This window comes from Leuciscus leuciscus, assembly GCF_965113295.1.
Source record: "Leuciscus leuciscus genome assembly, chromosome: 15".
Classification (NCBI taxonomy): Eukaryota; Metazoa; Chordata; class Actinopteri; order Cypriniformes; family Leuciscidae; genus Leuciscus; species Leuciscus leuciscus.
In genome coordinates, this window is record NC_138739.1 from 24,966,169 (window position 1) to 24,983,255 (window position 17,087).

The following is a 17,087-nucleotide window of genomic DNA, read 5'->3' on the forward strand; positions in this document are numbered from 1 at the left end:
ACAATGAACTTTGGTTCCAGAAAATTGTCGGGAGCATTCTATGTGAATACAAGCCAGAGCCAGAATGCTGGAAAATTCGGCACTCATACAAGACTCTAGTAATATTACTGGGATAAATCATGGAAAATATCAGTGTGAAAACAGCCAGAGCCGATGCTGTGTCGGGTGTGTGTTGCAGTGATGATGTTAGTTTTCGTGGAACTATTTGACTGGAGGAAGAACAGTTAAAAAATTGCATATTGACAAAGATACAAGAAAATAACAATCGCTACCAAACAAGAATGTTATCAAGGTCAGGGATCTACTTCCTATCCATGGAGGTGACAAATGAACAAGCAGCTTAATGATACCATACACGATGTTATTGTTTGCTGGGGGATAACAAGATTATAAGAGCGGGACTTTTGAACATGTACGTTACACGACAGACGGGAACGCTCTGGCATTGTAGATGAACAAAATCACTCAATGTAAGAGCAGTTACCAGAAAACATTTTTCCCCCAGAATCTGTACGTAAATGAGATTCAGAACTTCTTGTCTGTGATGTTAAGATCAAAATAAAATTAGAACAATTTTTCTTCTGTATTGCAAAAACTGATTATAACATCTGGACTACAAAATAAAATACACAACTTCTGTAAAATCGAATTAGAAACTTTTTTGATCAAAACTTTAAATCTCAAAGAGTTGAAATGTGACTTCTCTTTAACTAGAAGTGGTGTACAGTTTAATGTGTAAAATGCAGTAGCATTGTTATGCATAGTTAAATGATTAAACTACTTTACTAATCAGCGAGGTGGTTTTGACACTGTTTGAAATCATTTTGCTTTTCAGTAACAAAACAATTATGTCAATTAAGAAGCGCTGTAGTGCTATGAAATACTACATTTCTCCTGAAAATATTTTAGCAATTCACAGTAACTGTCCTATTTTCCCTGTTAAATCAAAAGCTTTCGGTTTAGCTATAAGCAAATTCTTTTCTATTAAATAACTATTTGTCCATCTTGCTAATATTTTTGGGGTCGTTTACTAATCTCTATAGTAAATTCAGATGTTTTCACATATAAGGATTTATTTGTAATCAACCTACAGAGCACATTTAAGGTATTGTGGACCATCCCTGTACACCACTGTCTTAGGGCACGTGGTAAAGTCCAAAAGCTACAGCGTGTCCATTTTAGTGAATTAGTTAAACAAACTGAAGTATATTTTATGATTATGTCAAGTTTTGGACCAACAGGCGAGGTCAGAGTTTCCTCCCTGTAGGCACACACTTTAGACTCTGGACACTAAGACCCTACGCATAATCCTCCAGTAGACCCACCTACTCGGGTGAATATAAAGTCCAGACAGAACAGCTCACAGGCATCATATCTCAGCACAGGAGCATCCTGAACATCTCCACACACTGAGGCAACATGGACACAAGAGCCTCCCTCTCCATTCTGCTGCTGCTTTTTGGCGTCGCCCAGGCGTCTCCTCTCATGGTAAGGTCCTTTCTAGTCTCTCCCTTAAACGGTTAACAGTCCTCAAATGAGTCGTTTTAAACATCTCTGTTTCTACCACCAGGAGCAGATGTTTGATGGTGTGTTTGTATCAGAGCCTGAACCTGTGGACATCACTACAAGGATTTTAGAAACCAACAATGGTGAAGCATCTTGTAGATAAAGCCAGCAATGGGTCACATTTCTAAAAAGTGATCGGGATTTATGATTATGTTGCATTATGTCATCAATGTATTGCTCTTCAAATACAGGATCTTCTGAGCTCTTGATCGAAGGAGATATGCTGTTTCCCAAAACCAGAAATGCTCTCTACTGCCTCAACAACAACTGTTTCTGGAAGAAAAACTCGAACAACATAGTGGAGATCCCTTACATAGTGAGCGGTGAATTCTGTACGTGAATCTCCTTCATTCATTGAACATATCTATGATTCATTTAGATGCCATTTTAAACCTGTGGACCCTTTTTGCAGCCAATTCGGACAAATCAGTGATTGCGAGCGCCATGTCGGTCTTTCACGCCAAAACCTGCATCCGCTTTGTGGCCAAATCATCTCAGACCGACTACATCAGTATTGAGAACAAAGATGGGTGAGAACAATCATACTGTACCAACAAGAAACATTTAACAGACCTTCAACAGATCAATATTTAACCCCTTTATTTTCTCTCTCCTCTCAGGTGCTACTCTTCTCTAGGTAGAACTGGTGGCAAACAGGTGGTCTCCCTCAATAGGAACGGCTGTATTTACAATGGCATCGTACAACATGAGCTCAATCATGCCATGGGCTTTTACCACGAGCAAACCAGGAGTGATCGTGACAAGTATGTCAGAATCAACTTTAAGAACATCTCTCCTGATATGGCCTACAACTTCGAGAAACAGAACACCAACAACCAAAACACTCCATACGACTACGGCTCCATCATGCACTATGGAAGAACTGCCTTCGCCATTCAGCCCTGGCTGGAAACCATCACTCCCATTCCTGATACGACTGTGGAAATCGGACAGAGGCAGGGATTGTCCAAAATTGACGTTCTGAGGATTCAGAAGCTGTATGGATGCTGATGATGAGGCTTGCACACATAATTTTATATAGTTCATGTGTCTGTAGATGAATAATGTAATGAGATTATGTTTCTGTATTTTAATGGTGTTGGATTTCTGAAATGTGTGATTGTGTTGGGTTGGGAAAAATAAAGCTACACTGCAAGACAAACTCATACTTTATTTGTGATTCAATGTCAAGTTTAAGAAAGTGCTTGATGGTAGCATTAAAGGTGTCATAGTATTAAGCTTCTCCTGCAGTCTAATTCAAGCCACCTGGTTTAACCTTAGGAGAACTGGAGGACTGGGCACAGTGTATGATTTATACATTTCAACTAAATAACTATTTTTTTTTTTTTTTTTTGTGGCAAAATGCTATAATGTAGATTTTGGAAAGATTTTTGAGATTTAGTTCTGGTGTAATCATATGTTCACAGCTGAAAAGGGAGTTTTCCCGTTTGATACCTCAATTTCAAAGACCTTTATTGTGCCGAGACCCTCTTCTGGAGTCAGTCGCTCTTGCATCCTCGAGTAAAATAAATTCAACTTTCAAAGTTGCCAAAGATTGAGAAAGTCCCAAGCCGACATAAATCCGATCAACTGAAGCACAAAGTCAGCCAAAGATGCAGTTCTAGACATGGCGTGAAGTTTTGGTGCAAATAAGGGCTGCGTTCACAATGAACTTTGGTTCCAGAAAATTGTCGGGAGCATTCTATGTGAATACAAGCCAGAGCCAGAATGCTGGAAAATTCGGCACTCATACAAGACTCTAGTAATATTACTGGGATAAATCATGGAAAATATCAGTGTGAAAACAGCCAGAGCCGATGCTGTGTCGGGTGTGTGTTGCAGTGATGATGTTAGTTTTCGTGGAACTATTTGACTGGAGGAAGAACAGTTAAAAAATTGCATATTGACAAAGATACAAGAAAATAACAATCGCTACCAAACAAGAATGTTATCAAGGTCAGGGATCTACTTCCTATCCATGGAGGTGACAAATGAACAAGCAGCTTAATGATACCATACACGATGTTATTGTTTGCTGGGGGATAACAAGATTATAAGAGCGGGACTTTTGAACATGTACGTTACACGACAGACGGGAACGCTCTGGCATTGTAGATGAACAAAATCACTCAATGTAAGAGCAGTTACCAGAAAACATTTTTCCCCCAGAATCTGTACGTAAATGAGATTCAGAACTTCTTGTCTGTGATGTTAAGATCAAAATAAAATTAGAACAATTTTTCTTCTGTATTGCAAAAACTGATTATAACATCTGGACTACAAAATAAAATACACAACTTCTGTAAAATCGAATTAGAAACTTTTTTGATCAAAACTTTAAATCTCAAAGAGTTGAAATGTGACTTCTCTTTAACTAGAAGTGGTGTACAGTTTAATGTGTAAAATGCAGTAGCATTGTTATGCATAGTTAAATGATTAAACTACTTTACTAATCAGCGAGGTGGTTTTGACACTGTTTGAAATCATTTTGCTTTTCAGTAACAAAACAATTATGTCAATTAAGAAGCGCTGTAGTGCTATGAAATACTACATTTCTCCTGAAAATATTTTAGCAATTCACAGTAACTGTCCTATTTTCCCTGTTAAATCAAAAGCTTTCGGTTTAGCTATAAGCAAATTCTTTTCTATTAAATAACTATTTGTCCATCTTGCTAATATTTTTGGGGTCGTTTACTAATCTCTATAGTAAATTCAGATGTTTTCACATATAAGGATTTATTTGTAATCAACCTACAGAGCACATTTAAGGTATTGTGGACCATCCCTGTACACCACTGTCTTAGGGCACGTGGTAAAGTCCAAAAGCTACAGCGTGTCCATTTTAGTGAATTAGTTAAACAAACTGAAGTATATTTTATGATTATGTCAAGTTTTGGACCAACAGGCGAGGTCAGAGTTTCCTCCCTGTAGGCACACACTTTAGACTCTGGACACTAAGACCCTACGCATAATCCTCCAGTAGACCCACCTACTCGGGTGAATATAAAGTCCAGACAGAACAGCTCACAGGCATCATATCTCAGCACAGGAGCATCCTGAACATCTCCACACACTGAGGCAACATGGACACAAGAGCCTCCCTCTCCATTCTGCTGCTGCTTTTTGGCGTCGCCCAGGCGTCTCCTCTCATGGTAAGGTCCTTTCTAGTCTCTCCCTTAAACGGTTAACAGTCCTCAAATGAGTCGTTTTAAACATCTCTGTTTCTACCACCAGGAGCAGATGTTTGATGGTGTGTTTGTATCAGAGCCTGAACCTGTGGACATCACTACAAGGATTTTAGAAACCAACAATGGTGAAGCATCTTGTAGATAAAGCCAGCAATGGGTCACATTTCTAAAAAGTGATCGGGATTTATGATTATGTTGCATTATGTCATCAATGTATTGCTCTTCAAATACAGGATCTTCTGAGCTCTTGATCGAAGGAGATATGCTGTTTCCCAAAACCAGAAATGCTCTCTACTGCCTCAACAACAACTGTTTCTGGAAGAAAAACTCGAACAACATAGTGGAGATCCCTTACATAGTGAGCGGTGAATTCTGTACGTGAATCTCCTTCATTCATTGAACATATCTATGATTCATTTAGATGCCATTTTAAACCTGTGGACCCTTTTTGCAGCCAATTCGGACAAATCAGTGATTGCGAGCGCCATGTCGGTCTTTCACGCCAAAACCTGCATCCGCTTTGTGGCCAAATCATCTCAGACCGACTACATCAGTATTGAGAACAAAGATGGGTGAGAACAATCATACTGTACCAACAAGAAACATTTAACAGACCTTCAACAGATCAATATTTAACCCCTTTATTTTCTCTCTCCTCTCAGGTGCTACTCTTCTCTAGGTAGAACTGGTGGCAAACAGGTGGTCTCCCTCAATAGGAACGGCTGTATTTACAATGGCATCGTACAACATGAGCTCAATCATGCCATGGGCTTTTACCACGAGCAAACCAGGAGTGATCGTGACAAGTATGTCAGAATCAACTTTAAGAACATCTCTCCTGATATGGCCTACAACTTCGAGAAACAGAACACCAACAACCAAAACACTCCATACGACTACGGCTCCATCATGCACTATGGAAGAACTGCCTTCGCCATTCAGCCCTGGCTGGAAACCATCACTCCCATTCCTGATACGACTGTGGAAATCGGACAGAGGCAGGGATTGTCCAAAATTGACGTTCTGAGGATTCAGAAGCTGTATGGATGCTGATGATGAGGCTTGCACACATAATTTTATATAGTTCATGTGTCTGTAGATGAATAATGTAATGAGATTATGTTTCTGTATTTTAATGGTGTTGGATTTCTGAAATGTGTGATTGTGTTGGGTTGGGAAAAATAAAGCTACACTGCAAGACAAACTCATACTTTATTTGTGATTCAATGTCAAGTTTAAGAAAGTGCTTGATGGTAGCATTAAAGGTGTCATAGTATTAAGCTTCTCCTGCAGTCTAATTCAAGCCACCTGGTTTAACCTTAGGAGAACTGGGCACAGTATATGATGTACACATTTCAACAAAATATCTTTTTGTTTTTCTTGGCAAAATGCTATAATGTAGATTTTGAAAGATTTTTGAGATTTAGTTCTGGTGTAATCATATGTTCACAGCTGAAAAGAAAGGTTTCTTGTCTGATACCTCAATTTTAAAGACCTTTATTGGGCCAAGACCCTCTTCTGGAGTCAGTCGCTCTTTAGACACCAACAATGGTGAGGCATCTTGTAGATAAAAGCCCTATTCGGATGGGATTCGTTTTATATGGAGAGGTGAGGTAAATAAATTATTACCAGAGTTTCTTAGTGATATTAGTCCCGTCCGAATGTGCCATCTCATCTCAGTAATTATTACAGACAATGTCCGTAAAGATTACGGCAATTTTTACCTTCTGTAAAAAGGTCCAGAAAAATTACCTCAGGTAATTCCAATAGACCAGCTGTAAATATGTGCGTAAATATTTCCGTAGTTTTTCGCGTATGGAGGCTCTTGAAGAAGCAATCAGTTGCATTCTAGGTGGTGAAACAAGTCTGTGGCAAACCTCAAGTGTTTTCCGCATATTCCATTCAGATCAAAAAAGAAGGTCGAAAGCACTTTTTAGAGGCACAGAACTTCTTTTAGCTTTAGCTTAAGTGCCTATTACCAACAGAATCCAATTAGAATTATATATATATATAAATGTTATATATATATATATGTGTGTGTGTGTGTGTGTGTGTGTGTGTGTGTGTGTGTGTGTGTGTGTGTGTGTGTGTGTGTGTGTGTGTGTGTGTGTGTCAGATAATCTAATGTATACGTTCCCGTTAATGAATAATGGGGTGATGCTCTTTTTCTTTTAATTGAGTTGAATTTCTGTAATGTGTGGCTGAGTAGGGGGAAAAATCCAGATAATAAAAATTCTGAACAAACAGTAAAATGTGGATGTTTTTAACTTTAAAATAAAATAATTTCTTAAATTCTCAAAAGATACCATTTTTCTTAGACTTTCCTAAGTCCCATAACATAGTTTGGATGCAATGACACATGTTAGGCTGAAAAAGTGTACGTTGATTGACATAACAAAGGCCAAGCTTATGACAGACGCACATTTAAGCTCCAGGGAAGAGCAAATCCTCGCCTACTCTTGGTCAACACCCAAATGCTGTTATTTTGTCACAAATAACAAGTGCAACTGCATTCCACTAAATCAGATATATCTTCATTTTAACGGTATGCAGTTTTTAAAATATAATTCTTGGAGTGGGCTGACTTTGTCACTCTCTGCATGTACTGATGAGCAAGACACGGTCTCTAGACTTAAAATGCCCATCATACTCATGCATATTTCAGCTTGTAGGTGTTTGTACATAAATAGGAAAGTAGTGATTGTTACTATTTTGCAAAAGTAACTTTGATACTATAGTGGAAATTTACCAAGAATTCAGCTACTGTACTCCTTGCCTGGAAAATACATTAAAGTGGTTAGGACTAAAGGAATATTTGGTACAGTTGGTCCTGTGAAATGAAATGCACTTAAATGAATTATAAAGAAAATTCTAAATCATGATGAGCTTGACTATGACCTCTGCTCCACAATTTATGTTGACACAAATGTTTTCTGTCTTAAGAAACCATTTAAAGTGTTTGGGACACTCCCTGTATAATACAGTTTTGGGGCTCTTAATACAATCCAATAATTAAAATAAATTATTTCAGTGGATTAGCAAAACAATCTGTAAATTATCTGGTTGTGCAAGGTTTTGGATTAACAGATGAGTTAGTTACCTCCCTTTGGGCACTAAGGCTCAACCCCTGGTTGACCCACCTGCACAGGTTAATATAAAGTTAAGGTTCAACAGCTTGCAGACACCAAATTGCAGTCCAGGAGCATCCTAAACATCTCTACACTGAGACAACATGGACCCAAGAGCCTCCCTCTCTATTCTGCTGATTCTCTTTGGCATCTCCCAGATGTCTCCTGTCAGGGTAAGACTTTTTCTAGTCTCTCAATGCACTCAGATGATGAACTTTCCTAACAAGAGTAATATTTAACTTTTCTTTTTTTCATAATCAGAAGCCTGACCATCACAATGGGTTCTCACCCATACCTGGAAATGTGGACATCACAATAAAGATTTTGGAGTCCAACAATGGTCAGGCATCTTGTAGATTCCTGTTAAGCCAGCAATGGGTTTCATAAAATAGGGAAATATATCTAAAATGTGGTTGAATTTACACATTCTGAGTAATGTCATATTTTTTTATTTATTTAAATACAGCATCATCTGAACACCTGATTGAAGGAGATATGGTGTTTCCCAAAACCAAAAATGCTCTCTCCTGCTACAGTAACAACTGTTTCTGGAAGAAAAACTCTAGCAACCTAGTGGAGGTCCCTTACATAGTGAGCAGTGAATACTGTAAGTGAATCATCTTCATTCATTTAGCATATATATGTGTGTAAATCGTATTTAAAAACCTGTGGCACTTTTTCTTTGCAGCCTCTAGTGACATCTCAGTTATTCAGAAGGCCATGTCCACCTTTCACAACAAAACCTGCATCCGCTTTGTGCGCAGATCATCTCAAACCGACTACATCAGTATTGAGAACAAAGATGGGTGAGGATACTCATACAATACAAATGAAAAACATTTAACTGGCCTTAGCAGAAACTCTTTTACAATGAGTACGATTTTTAACACAGATTGATAATATAAAATTCTCTTTTTCTCTCAGTTGTTACTCTTATCTTGGTAGAATTGGTGGCAAACAGGTGGTCTCCCTCAAAAGAACTGGTTGTGTGTATCATGGCATCGTACAACATGAGCTCAATCATGCCCTGGGCTTCTACCACGAGCAAACCAGGAGCGATCGTGATAAGTATGTCCGAATCAATTGGGAGTACATCCCTACCGATAAGGCCTCCAACTTCCAAATACAGAAAACTAACAACCAAAACACCACATATGACTACGGCTCCATCATGCATTATGGAAGAACGGCCTTCACTAACCAGACCGGGAAGGAAACCATCACTCCCATTTCTAATGCGATGGTGGAAATCGGACAGAGGCAGGATATGTCTAACATCGACATCCTGAGGATCAACAAGCTATACGGATGTGTTGTTTGATCATTTAATATGGTTTATCCATACACAGATGAATAATATAATGAGGTGATGGTCTTTGTCTTTTGATGGTTTTAAATTGTCAAAATGTTTGATCTTATGTGGGAAAATAAAGCTAATTACGAGGTGCTATTTTGTCTTGTGGTGGTGTTCAATTTCTGAAATGTGTGATTGTGCCAGAAAAAAATAAATTAATCTAACTGATCAAAATTTCGTTTTTAAATGTATTATTTCATAAATGAATTTCCTTCCACTTACATGATCTTTGCATGAGCCCTGGTGCTGGTTACCATGGAAACGAAGAGTTCTCCTTTAACAGATGGGATGTCATCATAATACACAGCTTCTCCTGTAGCCTGTTGAAGGGCGGCCTGGTGTACATTGGGGCGTCCCACTGGGTCACTAGAAGACTGAGTCTCTGGTACAAGCTGTAATTTAATTGTAATGTAATGAGAACGTTTTTGTTATCAGACAGACTTGATATGACAACTCAAGCTTGACTCGGGTCTGCTCACCTGAAAAGAGTGGTTTCCTTGTGGTACCTCATTTTTGAAGGGTTTTAGAGCACTGAGATACTCCAATGGTAAATCATTCACAGAAACCTCCTTTAGGGAAAAAAAATAAGCATGAATTAAGTAAATTGTCCCACTTTTAAAAGTAATAATTAGCATCATCATACCCTTTGTTGGAGTTCCAGCAGGACTTGCATGTAAAACTTGAAAAAGAAGCTGAGTACTAGAGCCTTGCGATACTCCTCCCGTCCACCAGGGGCAGTAGGGGGCACAGATATTTCTTCTTCTAAGAGCTGTGTTCCCTCTACCAGAAGTTTCTCATCCCATTTTCTGCCAAACAAAAAGCAATGTTCATTGACTGGAATGTATACAATGCAGCTAATATGTCAGATTTTGCAATGTTGGCTTTCTTTCCAGCCTATGTATTTGTCAATACAGACAGTGGATAGTCTGTTCTTACATATACAAGATTTACGGATACAAATTATGTAGGCCTTGCGATAGCTGTACCTTCCCATCAGCTCTTTACAGGTATGTCTGGCTTTTACCAGAGTGGGCCCCACACCTCCATAAAAAATATCCAGATGCTCCACCACATTTGAGTCATGACTGAACGATACCCTCATTCCAGCATTCACTATGGAGAAGGCGAACTCTCTGCGCTGTGCCTGGCGAAATGTTGAAACAAACTCCCACTGAAAAATACAGGGATTAGTATTTAGCTTTTCAAAATGGCAAGTGAATTCGTAGCATATTTGTGGTTTTAAAAAATGAGAATAGATGGAAAATCAAAGACTAATAGTCTTTTAGGGCCAAGTCTATTTGTTGAAACTTGACTTGTAATATTAAGTAGGCTTAGCTTCCTTCATTTTGAAGTATATACCGGTGTCGAGTGGGAAATATCAATAGCCAGCAGAATCTCATCTGGTCGTAGAGCTGTTTTACCAAAGTCTGTGAAAAACTCCTCACTTAGACAAATCTCTCGAGTACCATCTATATTTAAGAACAAAGGAACAAAAATGTAATTCTTATCAAAAATTTTTTTTTACAAAGTTACTCTCCATGTTTAATATATTGCCAACTGAGAAATAATACAAAAAGCCAGTTATACAAAACTATGTAAATGCCACATTTACAAATAAAGTCCAAATACACTGACATTACCTTTGGAAACAATGTGTAGCGTACACTCCGCTGCTGCGAGAATGCTGCTCAGGTCATATTTGGGGTTGGCGCTCAGGATATTTCCTCCGATGGTCTTTGAAATTCCAACATAAACAAAACTGTAACATGTAGACAACTGTTCTTCCTAATTCCTCATGGTGATTTGTTTTTGTTACTCACAGCCATGTTGCGTATTTGTTGGCCGGCCAGGCACTGTAGAGTCTGAACAAGGGCCTGGTAAACCCTGCTCTTTTCTGGGCCGAGTTCCTCAATTCCACGCAGGAGGACGTCCTTCAAAACAGACAAACTGCATCCTGCCCCTACAGTTATGCCTAAAAAAAAATAAAAAATAAAAATTGTTGAATTTACTTTGGGCTTTAATATTCACTAAATAACCATATGTAATGACGATGCTTTGTTTGAATGTGATTTACTATTGTTTTGCCATTTGATAGCACGAAGTTCTGGAATGCTTCCACCATAGATCACCAAAGGATTAACGGTTCCCTTCAGATTCATCTTTGGCCCTGTGAGAGAACAAAATCAGATAGATCGATAGATCGATAGATAGATAGATAGATAGATAGATAGATAGATAGATAGATAGATAGATAGATAGATAGATAGATAGATAGATAGATGAACTTCCTCTTTAAACAAACCTATGGTTGTGTTCCCAACCAACAGAAGTGCGTTGGGGTATTCAGTTTTCAATCTAATTAAATCTTTCAGATCTGCTGGGGAAATCCACCTGACCTTCTCGCCCTGAAAACTAAGTTGTTCCGCTTTTTTCTTTCCCATAATCTGATAGAAAGAAGAGATATAACAACAATTACTGGCCTGAAATATCCATGTTCTTATTAGCTACCACAAGAACACAAACGGCTTGCTTACCAGTAACTCTGGGGGAAAGATCAGATCCTGAGTTGGGTCGAGGGGTAAGACATCATCCATGCTGAAAAGACTTCCAGATATCTACCAAAAATACCAGTAGTAGAAGAGTTACTATAATTTTGTGTACTACTCTACTAAAAAGGTAAAGGGTGTTCTGTTGTGCTGTTCCACTAATAAAAAGTCACATTTAATTTGTATATGCAGTTGTAAGAATTTCTGTTTCTCATATTGTCTTACATCAGATTCACTGTTGTGGGAATTGCTGCTTTCCATGCAACATTTTCCATTTCCGTCACCATTTTGGCAACATATTGGAGTCTGGAAACACATGGATCACATTATGAACACATGTTAGTTTCCTTCAGTCAAAGTCAATAGTTTTACAAATTGTTACATGTACTGATTGTCACTTCTTTGTGGAAAATTTTATGTTGTATTAAAAGTTCAAAGCCATTACATCACAGAATGTTTTGAATCCATCAATTATCGGTCGATATCCAGTGCAACGACACAGGTTCCCTGAGAAGAGAGAAAACGCAATGTTAAATGTGTTTAAATTCGTAGTTTTCAAAATTGTGAGTATACGTATTTTTGTTACCTCCCAGTGCCTCTCGAATGTCCTCCATGTTGGGATGTGGGTTGTTTCTAAGTAATGTGTACATGGACATCACCATCCCAGGAGTACAGAACCCACACTGAGACCCATGAGCCTTTGCTATACGCTCCTGAACAAAAAAATAAAATAAAAATGTCTACATGGTTTGTTCTGGACAACCTATTCAAAGGACCTACTTTGAAAGATGATATGTAGTTTGTCTCTTAGGTAGAATCAGGTACCTGAACAGGATGTAGTTTAGTCTTAGTACTTCCAATGCCCTCGACGGTCACCACCGCCGCACCGTACAGAGCACAAATCGGCTGAAGACACGCGTTTACTGACCAGTGTCTGAAGAACGGATTAAGGATTATGAAACTTTTTCATTTAAAAACCACTTTATGGTGTAAATCAAGTTGTACGTTCTTTCTAATTGAAACATTGATTTAGTCGAAAGCTGCTAATAAACAATCCTTTCATTTGTTTGTTTGTTTCATATAAAGGTTTTATACTGCTAGTTTTGATATATGAGTAAAAGATACAGAACAGTGTCCTGGACAGAGTCATATCTGGACAGCATCACAGTACAGGCTCCACATCCCCCTCCACCACAGCCATACTTTGTGCCCGTCAGACCCACTGGACACAAAAACATCAAACAAGCAAATGCAGCCTTGGTGAGTATACAATCTTTAATAAATATCCTTGGCTAAGTATCTACATCGTTATTTGGAGAATGTTTGTCATATGGCAATTACCATACCTTTCCGTCGCAGGTAAGCCAATAACATCTCTCCTGGATCAGCATTCTTCTCTACTATCTTTACATAAAAATAGCAAAAACATGTAATGACTGCCATTGCTCAAATATCTTCAATTGATAACTATAAGCCAAACTCAGTTTGGTATGTGCCATGTCATGTGACAGGATTTGATTTCTTAGACTATCACACACACCAATGAATTAATATCACCACCAATTGTATGTTACTTGTTTTGAGTTGAATTCTGAGAGAAATGTGGAAACTGGAAACATTAGAATATAGATGAACAACAATAGTTAGAAGGTGTATGCGTGTGAGAAGGGCAAACACATGATGGACTGACTGTGTGTAGCGTAGAAAATCATTTTCATGGCATCATACATAAAGAGGAATAAAGATTTCTTTTTGGGCTGCTGGCTGACTGTCATGTGCCACGATTCAGGCATGCACGTTTAGTCACGCCATTTAGTGCTGGTTATATGTTCAAGCTTGGTTATGTACTTTGAATATGAGAAGACTAAACATAAAATGTTGAATATTCATCACAGTATAAGTAATAATAATACCAGCATCACACCTTTCCTTCTTTTGTGATAGTACTTGCACAACTTGTGACAGTAACTTGAAATTGAAAATACTTTTATTTATGAACTAACACAATATAAAAGCCATATTTTACATATTAACAATATTATGAGCCAAAAACTATAAAAAAAAATATGAAACGTCCACCACATTTTTACACAAGTTAAATGCCTGTGCCTTACATTTTCAGATCTGTAAACATTTCAAATCAGTGCCTGTAATTGAATCATACCTTCTTGCCATTAACGTAGAAGACAAGCTCGCTGTTCACAGATAGAGATGACATGATGAGTTGAGAAGGATCGCAGTGCTCTGTCTCCGGAGATGCTCCTGGTTTACTGACCATCAGTTGAATGAGCGACTGACTGACTGACATCACATGTTAAAGGCTTTGCCCTGCCTCTCATGGTTAAATTCAGGAATGCGTGAAGAAGACGTGCATGCGGGTTTTTCCTCCATTTTTATATCTTTATTTATTGCTTTGGAAATTCTTTGATTCGTTCAAAAAGAAGAAACACTATTAGAGAACAAAAACTATTAGGTGCAAAGAGTTCACAAAAAGGTTTACATTTGTTAAATATGACAGGTTCACACATTTCAGAAATACGACGCCATTAGAAAGTAAAGACCATCACCACATATCTATACAGACACATGAACTGTTTTAAGTAATGTTTATCAGCCTCATCTTCAGTATCCATAAAGCTCAGGATGTTGATGTTGGACAGTCCCGTCTGTCTGATTTCCACAGTCTCATCAGGAATGAGTGATGTAAAAAAAAAAAAAAACTTGCATCACAATAGGAGTAATTGTGAGGGGGACCTTTTGAGGGAGACCACCTGTTTGCCACCAGTTCTACCTAGAGCAGAGAAGCACCTGAGAGGAGAGAGGAAATAAAGGGGTTAAATATTGATCTGTTAAAGGTCTGTTAAATGTTTCTTGTTGGTATAGTATGATTGTTCTCACCCATCTTTGTTGCCAATAACAATGTAGGCCTAGTCGGTTTGAGATGATCTGGTCACAGAGCAGATGCAGGTTTTGGCTGATCTATTGTGGCCTTATTGTTAGAGAGTCAGACTTGTAACCCGAATGTTGTGGGTTCGATTCTCAATACTTGCAGGAAACAACTGAGGTACCATTGAGCAAGGCACCTAACCCCAATCACTCCCTGGGCGCCGCAGTGAATGGCTGCCCACTGCTCTGGGTGTGTGTGTCCAGTCCACCACGGTTTACAGTGTGTGTGTGTGTGTGTGTGTGTGTGTGTGTGTTCACTACTCACTACTCCTAATGTGTGTGCACTAACTGGGTTAAATGCAGAAGACAAATTCTGAGTATGGTTTGCCATACTCTGCCTTCACATCCCTTCACTCCACTTACTCGGCTAATTATCAACGGAATAAATGGACATGAAACTCTTTTTTGATTTAGGTATATAATACACTGTGTAGCCTACTATATATCAAAGTATATGTGTGAAATTCTTTTATATTTAGCTTAAAATATAAATGTCAAGAAAATTACAATAATACAATTAAAGCTGCAAGCAGCATTTAGCGGGGTTCAAGCATTTAGGGTCTTTAAGCACATAAGGCAGTTTAGTGAGTTGTCTGAGTTTTTGTTTAGGATTTACAGGCTTTTGAGTGTTTTTTGCCATACCCATTTTCTAAATGATCCTGTTATGGCTACCCAATGGGTAAAGTTAAAGTTTTTTATATAATTAATAATCTAGAGCTTCCAGAGAATTGTACTGCACTGGTATATTTCCGATCGGGCGAAAAACCTAGGACTAGTTCGCAAAAGTAGGTTTTTAACATAATCGCAAGTATTTAATGAACAAATTGATTGACAGCAGTAGTTCTTGAGGCAAAGTTGTTCTGTATGAGGAGATCTATCAAATGATATGCATCACGTGATTACATAGCCGTAAAACCTGTTAGCGTCAACTAGTGGCTGATTTTTCAAAATTCTTACAGACCTCTAGGGCCACGAGTCGAACATGCCCACCGAGTTTCGTTCTGATCGGCCTCCGTTAAGAGCAAACTAACAGCTTTGAATTAAAATGGTGAGGTATCCTGTTGTAAACATCAACCATGCCTGTTGACAGTTCTCTTTTGTGGGAAAGGAATGAAAAGTTCTCAAATCCGCAGCACAGCCTCAGACATAACATTTATATCCATGATCTGCCATTTTCACTATTGTCCTTGCTTGCTTCTTCACAATACCTGCAGATCTTCTGCTGATTCGGCTGTGCAGGTCTACATTAACACTGCCTGGCCTAGAACATGGACTGGAAAATGCAAATTTGGGGGGTATAAATACTAGCAATTATGTGAAGTGTCAGTGCAAATGAAGTGATAAACACTGACAAAATATGATTGTGTTATAATAGTTATTGTAATATAAGTGTGTTCCATGTTAACTCAATAATGCATGCTTACACACACACACACACACACACACATATACAAATATGTTTTCAATGTCTTTAGGATGTGTTATTGTGAAAAAAATATTTTAATGGTCTAACCATTTCATATATTTCATTGTGATCTATATTATCAGTCAAAAAAAAAATAGCTTTAACCATTTGTTTGTTGACCAAAGCTGAAAGCTGATAAAAAGATTAATACTATGTCTAATACTGCTGCTCCCTCTAGTTGACAACAGTGGAATTACAGCCTCCATCTTACAGTTGAAGTGTTTGAATGAATGAATGGGAATTTGGTTTTTCACTTATATCTCGGGAACCAGAAGGCGAAAAATTCTGAAATTCAGAGCATAGATAGTTCTTGAGGAGCCCTGTTGAATGAGACCATCGCGGTGTTTTTGGGCGATTGGAGCCCGGAAATATGACCGTTCAAAGGCATATCTATTGGGGCTTTTATCTCTGGAATGCCCAGGGCAAATTACACCACATTTGAATCGAAGCTAGCCAAGAACTGGCCCTTTCCAACGAGCTCTCACACAAGGTTCGGGGTGGTCTGGGTCGGGAGTTTCGGCCGTTCAAAATCGGGGGTCCCACGAATTTGCGATTCGTGGGGGGCGCGCTCCCGAGGCCCGCGATGACACGTTTCGATCAAGAGCCCGGAGAGGACCTTACCATCAAAATTTGAGCGCGCAACGACTTTCCGTTTTCGAGTTATGAATGAATTTGTACTGGGGGGGCGTGGCCTAAATGCCGTTTTACTTTCGTTTTCAATTTCCATATCTCAGACAGACAGTGTGACACAATTGTCAATAATAATACTCCAATAGATGAGTTTTGACAAAATGTGATTGTAAATGTTAAAATAATGATTTTATAAAGTCTAAATATGAATGATATAACAATATTAAGAAGTAGTATGATGAAATGGCAGCAGGGGGCAGTAAA

At 38.5% G+C, this 17,087-nt stretch overlaps 2 protein-coding genes across 2 annotated transcripts in view; one reads left to right on the forward strand and one right to left on the reverse strand.

Annotated features, from left to right (window-relative positions):
* Positions 1 to 14,047, reverse strand: part of aox5 (aldehyde oxidase 5) — a 50,978-nt gene extending 36,931 nt beyond the window's left edge. Inside the window, exons 1-17 of the mRNA XM_082139657.1 lie at positions 13,947 to 14,047; positions 13,129 to 13,186; positions 12,908 to 13,004; positions 12,608 to 12,716; positions 12,369 to 12,495; positions 12,228 to 12,289; positions 12,008 to 12,088; positions 11,771 to 11,851; positions 11,539 to 11,680; positions 11,311 to 11,403; positions 11,057 to 11,208; positions 10,877 to 10,970; positions 10,596 to 10,705; positions 10,223 to 10,407; positions 9,880 to 10,042; positions 9,716 to 9,805; positions 9,459 to 9,628 (exon numbers count right to left, since the gene is read on the reverse strand). Of these exons, the coding sequence (XP_081995783.1) occupies positions 9,459 to 9,628; positions 9,716 to 9,805; positions 9,880 to 10,042; positions 10,223 to 10,407; positions 10,596 to 10,705; positions 10,877 to 10,970; positions 11,057 to 11,208; positions 11,311 to 11,403; positions 11,539 to 11,680; positions 11,771 to 11,851; positions 12,008 to 12,088; positions 12,228 to 12,289; positions 12,369 to 12,495; positions 12,608 to 12,716; positions 12,908 to 13,004; positions 13,129 to 13,186; positions 13,947 to 14,000 (1,868 nt within the window). The 5' untranslated portion in view covers positions 14,001 to 14,047. The remainder of the gene's footprint in view (positions 1 to 9,458; positions 9,629 to 9,715; positions 9,806 to 9,879; positions 10,043 to 10,222; positions 10,408 to 10,595; positions 10,706 to 10,876; positions 10,971 to 11,056; positions 11,209 to 11,310; positions 11,404 to 11,538; positions 11,681 to 11,770; positions 11,852 to 12,007; positions 12,089 to 12,227; positions 12,290 to 12,368; positions 12,496 to 12,607; positions 12,717 to 12,907; positions 13,005 to 13,128; positions 13,187 to 13,946) is intronic.
* LOC309476588 (hatching enzyme 1.2-like) lies at positions 7,914 to 9,427 on the forward strand. Its single transcript, XM_082139679.1, has 5 exons — positions 7,914 to 8,055; positions 8,147 to 8,222; positions 8,349 to 8,489; positions 8,571 to 8,688; positions 8,807 to 9,427. The coding sequence occupies exons 1-5, from the start codon at positions 7,987 to 7,989 to the stop codon at positions 9,201 to 9,203; spliced, it is 801 nt and encodes a 266-aa protein (XP_081995805.1). The 5' UTR covers positions 7,914 to 7,986; the 3' UTR covers positions 9,204 to 9,427.
* Positions 14,048 to 17,087: the final 3,040 nt, after the last annotated feature.

Excerpts from the sequence above, each read along its gene's own strand:
- LOC309476588 (XM_082139679.1), top strand. The coding sequence starts at position 7,987 with ATGGACCCAAGAGCCTCCCTCTCTATTCTGCTGATTCTCTTTGGCATC. Across the intron at positions 8,056-8,146 it reads CCCAGATGTCTCCTGTCAGG|CCTGACCATCACAATGGGTT; the intron begins GTAAGACTTTTT and ends CATAATCAGAAG. Across the intron at positions 8,223-8,348 it reads GATTTTGGAGTCCAACAATG|CATCATCTGAACACCTGATT; the intron begins GTCAGGCATCTT and ends ATTTAAATACAG.